The sequence below is a fragment of a genome, unplaced genomic scaffold (assembly GCF_019419815.1).
Source record: "Pyrus x bretschneideri cultivar Hongxiangsu unplaced genomic scaffold, Pyrus_bretschneideri_v1 Contig56, whole genome shotgun sequence".
NCBI lineage: Eukaryota > Viridiplantae > Streptophyta > Magnoliopsida > Rosales > Rosaceae > Pyrus > Pyrus x bretschneideri.
Genome location: NW_025999794.1, coordinates 2,646,786 through 2,652,924, shown reverse-complemented (window position 1 = coordinate 2,652,924; position 6,139 = coordinate 2,646,786). Strand labels below are relative to the sequence as shown.

Sequence of the window (6,139 nt, the reverse complement as noted above, 5' to 3'; positions counted from 1 at the left end):
TGCGAGATTAGAAAGAAAAATGGAAGGTTTTGAATGTCAGGAAAAAATGGGGGAGAGAATATGAGAGAGATCCATAATGAAGAGAGATTAACGAACAAAAGCTTGCCGTTAGGGATAAAATCGTAAACTCAATATTTGGGCTATTTTAATTAGATTGATTTAGTCTTGGGCTTTGTCCTAACCATTAAATAAAGTTATTACATGGTTTTTGGTTAAAACTCAAAGTTTTCAAGCTCTTTTCATTAGTTTTCTTTTTAATCAAAGCTGAAAGCGCTTTAATCAAAAGTTGGAAAGATGAGTTTAGTAAATAAATGTCTAAAAAATGAGGCATCTAATTCTAATTTTCCCTAGACCCAATCCCCATATTTTGTAAATAATCTGGACATAGAAAATGAGTTAAGATTAGGTTAGATCAAATGTTCAATTACTAAAATTGAGACTCGGAGGACTTGAAACGGAGCTTTACTACTACCGTGTATGCGTGCGTGCGTGTGTGTGTGTGGTTGGGGGGGGGGGGCGGGCGGGCGGAGATAGGAGCAGCGTATCCTTCATGAATTATTCATGCTCCTGTTCAAAAGTGTTGATGCTTTTATAATGAATTCAGCATACATGTAGAATGATGGGATACTCATGAGTTTGACATGACTCTAGTACCCACTTTTTGAACTTATAAACCATTCTTGAAAGATAATTTGGCATAAAAATAAAAACTAAGCTTCAAACTACTACGTTCTGGATTCAAACCTAGATGCGGTGAAACAATGAGGGTAATAATTGATGTATGGGGGCATGAATTTACCCTGGAAGTAGGTCTCAAAGAATCAGTTGTTGAAATCAAAAGGAAGATGGAACAGCTCTTGGGCATCCCAATGGCTTCACAAACCCTAGCAGTATGTGGATGGGAGTTGGTAGATGGACTAGACATGGAAGATTATCCAATTGTCACACCAGGTACAAAAATCGACCTCACCGTCAAATCCATGGAACCGACTACCATTCCGGTTATCATAAAAATTTCAGGGAAGCAGCACCAGATGCAAGTGAGTAGAACAGAAACTGTGTACGGCCTTAAAGAGAAAATCCACATTATTGATGGCACACCCATCAAAAGAATCTCTCTCTTTTTCTGTGGAATTGAGTTGGAAAACGATTTTTGCAACTTGAGTGAGTACGGTGTTAATGAATTTTCCGAGATACTTTTGTTGCTCAAGACCATGAATCGAATAAAGAGTGACCCTCCGTCGAGGAGGTTGAGTCTTGTGGTTCAAACATCCTCGAGTTTGCTCAATGCGACCAGCATTCCGGTGAGAATCAAGGACTCGAACACAGTTAATGAGCTGAGGCAACTGCTTCTGAGCAGAAAACTTCTTCCGATTGACGATTATTTGTTCATTCATAGGCAGATGACTATGCGAGAAAACTGCAGCCTCAGGTCGCATGGTGTGGAAGATGGAGATCCCATATACGTATTCAAGGGGACAGTCCATCGCAGCGGATATTAATATGCAAGACAATAGTAGTTCCGTAACTGAAAATCAATCTTATACTAGTCATTAGCACTGAAAATTTATATTCAATTTCGTTACGCAATTCAATTATTTTGTATTAACCATCTATAACATCATCAAATACAAGAAAAGCCTAATTAAATTTCGGATGCGCTTAACTCCTTTCATGCTTTCACTCTTTCTACTATGCATTCTTGTTTCTGCGTCAATAGCTTAAGCAAAACTACAATTTGCTCTGCCGTTTCATGCTCCAACTGAAAGGGGGCAATACGCGTTCAGTTGATGTTGCGATCCATCTTGAACTCCGTTGTCAGTCATCTGATGTTACAATCACTCTCAAGAATGAAGATAAGGCCATCTACTAAGGGAGCTTCTGTGGGGCTTTACTTTCCCATTTTACATCACCAAGCATCACAGCTTCCAATTCTGCACACATCTGCGATCTGGCAGCCCTGGGGAGCTTCTGCTGGGTTCAATTACCTTGGAATCAACCGACATATACATTTGAGCATTTGGGTGGAGCAATCTTTGATCTCCAAGTGAGGTACTTACACCCTGCAGTTTCATCATACAGTGATACTTTGGCGGTGCAATGGCACCTGCCTCTGTGCAAGTTCTACCACTGCCGCAGTATGCCCATGTAATCCCCTCCCTTCATTCAAAAGTACTTGAGGATCTTGAGGCTGCCGCCGCCATACAGTCTTTGGAGGCACAAGATCATCCATATTTGCCTTTCTCCAAAAATGGGTTCCCTGCCAACTTTGATACTTAAACACTCCACAAAGTCGAGCCTTATGGCCAGATGGCCCAATATGAACATCTGAACAATGTTTACAGACTTTTGCTGGATAAACCATCAGTAACTTTTCCACACCATCTCTAAATATTTCCCATGCCCTCAAAGTTCCACTGGCAACCAGAATCAGCTCATCGGGTGACAAAGACTCAGCTCCATCAACACCAAGGCAATCACTTCCTGAGTTCCAATTTAAATGATTTCCATCATTCGCACATGATTGCCAGCATAGCTCCACAACTGCGGGAACACGTTCAAAGTCAAACCTCTGATGGTGTTTTATAATATCCTGGAACATGTGCTTAAGGTGAAATGCCTCTACTGGAACAAGCACATCTTTCAAACCACCAACTATCCATTCATGAACCCGATTCTTGCCACAATGTTTGAAATCACAACAAGTCTGAATTAAGTGGCCTTTACTTTGGACAGAACCTGCAAAAAGTAGGCTTTTCTTTTGAGTGACAGAAATTGTTCAAATAGAGCAGTAGGGACCAGAGGGTCAATTAGATAACTCTAGTTTTGAAAACACAGCTCTCAAAATAACATTTAGGAAGCTCAGGAGTCAGGAACATGGCAGATAAAGTGGTCAAATTGTTCCTAAACAAGAAATCAGAACATAAACTCTGGAGCTTCAAACTCGATGTTCTTCCACGATACATCAGTAACTATGTGATAGAACAATAAAGTGCCCAGTAATTCAAAGCTTAAAAGTTCATATGCATCCCTTAAAAAAGTATTTAAAAAGTAAAAGCAATAAATACTTGGCAGACGAGGGATTTACTTGCATGCCAAAACTGGTATCATTTTGAGGAGGGTAGAGACACCTTGCATAACAAGCCTCCGGGAATCAAGGACCTCCTCGGCCAACTGGTACCATGGCAGGCACTGGGTAACCTTTAGCCCGGTTTTGGATTCTCTTCTGAATCATAGGCTTTAGCTTCCTTAAGTCCATCTTTGAGCTGTAATACCTTGCAAAGCTGTACATAATTTTGCCATTGAAATTGGAACTCTCGCACAATTTCTTCCTCAGTGCCATAATGTCTTTGCAGTGCCAAAATTTTTACACAGATGTAAAATCACATCGCTCCACAAAAGGGTAGACAAAAGCTAATGAGTCAAAACAGAAAACATAACAAGTACAACATATTCAGAGAGTCATTTAGAACAAAACCAAAAATTGAAATTTTTATGGTGTAATAAGCAACAAGCTTAGCACATAACAACCAAAAACAGAACTCTTTAATGGACCCAAAACCACTGCTTTTAAAAAAAAAAAACCACTTTCCAACAGTTATGTCCCCTGCACCGGAGTTTGAATCACTATGGACTTCACTTTTCCACTCATTATCATAAAAATGAAATCCAAGACAAACCAGATTGCTCAAAGAACAGAACCAACCACATTAACCACCAAAGTACAACTCTAATCAATCCAAACCTGCTGAAAGCATACTAGTTTAGAATTTTGCGTGTCAAGAAAAGTTCAATAGATAATATGCAACATGACCCAATTCCATAGACAACCCAACTTGCAAAACATGACCAGAACCTTCAAATTACAAGATTAAAAAAGAAAACAATATCCCTCAAATTTGATAGTAATTCATATAAATTACTATAGTTTTGTACATACATTCAGACTACATATATACAATATTGATTCAAAATATCAACTCAAAAGCAATGGAATATGGGCGTAGTGAACGCAATTGAAACCCAAAATTACCAAAATTAAGCCCTAAATTCAATGACCCAGAAAATTAACATCAACTAATGAGAAAATGAATAAAAACCAATCAGTCAATTAATCATAGAAAGAAGGAAAATTCAGAATCACCACTCAAATACTTACACTTGGTTCAGTGCCTTTGCAGCTCCACTCCAGTCTGCCGAGCCTCCTCTTTCTTTTCTTCTTTCGGTCGCCTCCTCTATCTCCCTCTGCCTCCGTCTGACACTCTACCCCTCTGATGAATGAGGATCCATATTCCTCCGCAAACACTCTTCACACTTTTTTCTTTTTTTTTTTTGAAAAACAAAATAAAAAATAAAATAAGTAGTGGCAGTGTTGGTTTTTTAGTGTAAAAAATATAATTTTTCGTTAAAATAAATAATATTGAGAATTTTTTGTTAAAATTTTCATTCTTTGTTTCCTTTTTTTTTATTTTTTTTCTTGGGCCTAAATTTAGGGATGATGATGCAAATTTCTTTTTTTTTTTTTTTTTTTTTTTTTTTTCTTTTAATGGAGAACAATGATGCAACTTTCTTGCGCTCCTCACTAATCAAAATCATCCTAGGGCTTAAATTATTTTCATCAAAACTTGCCCTACGTGCATCCACACAATAAAAAAAATATAAAGGGTAAAATTACATTTTACATCCTTAAGTTTGAATACAATTACAATCTTCTACAATATTTTTAAAACATTTCAATCACATATATTTGCTTACATTTTATTACAATTTCATACATCTGTTAAAAATTAAGTTGAGTTTACATTTTAACTAATGACATGCCAAAATCAAAAGTCCACACTTATGCTCACATGGCTACCAACTTGTCCAACATGGCCAAACAAATAATAAAAAATATTTAAGAATTGAAAAACAAAATTCAATTCATTTAGTATTTTATTTAATTTTTTTTATATATATTAAAAAAATAAAAATAAAAATAAAAATAAAACACCAAGGGGTAAGCCTCGTACGCTTGTGATGCATTGCTTTCTCTGCGTAACACTCAATTATTGGAGCAGCTATTGCACTTCGTTATCGGAGTAGCAACAAGAGCACATTGCACTTCACGATCCACAACTACGACAACGACACTATCTAGATGTTCCAAGACCTTGATCTTCCTTGCTAAAAACAGCTTTGCCTCATTCACTCTCAACCTCGAGGGCCGTGGGGGCCTCCACGCCTTCGTCCTTGACGTTGGCCTTGGGCTCAACGATTGCCTCTCGTTTTTCAATTTGGTCAAACAACAGACCCCCAATTTTAGGGATCCCCTACTAAGGCTTCCAATCCCACTCGATATTCTGAACATCCGAAATTCCAATTTCAAGGATCCCCTAAAATAATGATTCAATATTTTCTCAATTTCTAAAATGGAATAAAGAAATCATATTTGCCACATTCTTTGCAATTTCTAGGGTTTACCTTCATATGATTTCCATGGTCACATCGTCCTACCCGCGCTACACGTGTTGTTACATAGCTAGACCCTCTTCGCCTCTCACTTCTAAACAGCCCATGACGTACAAAAGCAAGCTAGTGTTTTTGGACCGTAGGCAGCAGTCTGAGCTAGAGGATTTGATGTGGGCGTCGGCAGAGATGTTGGGGGAAAAGAGCCTGGGGACGACGTACAAAGTGGTGCTAGAAGATGAAAGCACCATGGCAGTGAAGGGGCTCAAGGACATGGCTGTGAATGGGTGAGGATGTCGACGAAGATGCCGCATGGGTAATGATCTTCTCAAAGAGAGATGCAGAGGGATATTAGGCCATTTCCAACTGAATGCTGGTTTTAGCCATCTGGTCCCCTTAAAAATTAATATTTTAATAAACAGTGCATGATCATATTTCTTACCATCTCCAATCAAGGGTTAAATGACCATAATGCTTGTTTTAACCCTATCACAAAAAACCACCTCCAACCGAGGACCAAAGGGCCAAACATAATTTATTATTTAAATTTAAAAACTACAACAAATTAAATGTAAAAATTACAACTTAAATTTTAAAAATACAACTTAAAGTTAATAACTACAAGTAAAGTTTAAAAAATACAACTTATATATTTCAAGTCAAATGTGAGAGGTTTTATTTAGAGTATAAA

General features: G+C 37.7%; 1 protein-coding gene and 1 pseudogene across 1 annotated transcript; one reads left to right on the top strand and one right to left on the bottom strand.

Moving 5' to 3' along the window:
* The first annotated feature begins 761 nt into the window (after positions 1 to 761).
* LOC103967014 lies at positions 762 to 1,524 on the top strand. Its single transcript, XM_009380259.3, has one exon. It carries the CDS (start codon positions 762 to 764, stop codon positions 1,500 to 1,502), a length of 741 nt encoding a protein of 246 aa, XP_009378534.1. The 3' UTR covers positions 1,503 to 1,524.
* LOC103967030 lies at positions 1,521 to 4,322 on the bottom strand (annotated as a pseudogene).
* Positions 4,323 to 6,139: the final 1,817 nt, after the last annotated feature.

Excerpts from the sequence above, each read along its gene's own strand:
- LOC103967014 (XM_009380259.3), top strand. The coding sequence starts at position 762 with ATGAGGGTAATAATTGATGTATGGGGGCATGAATTTACCCTGGAAGTA.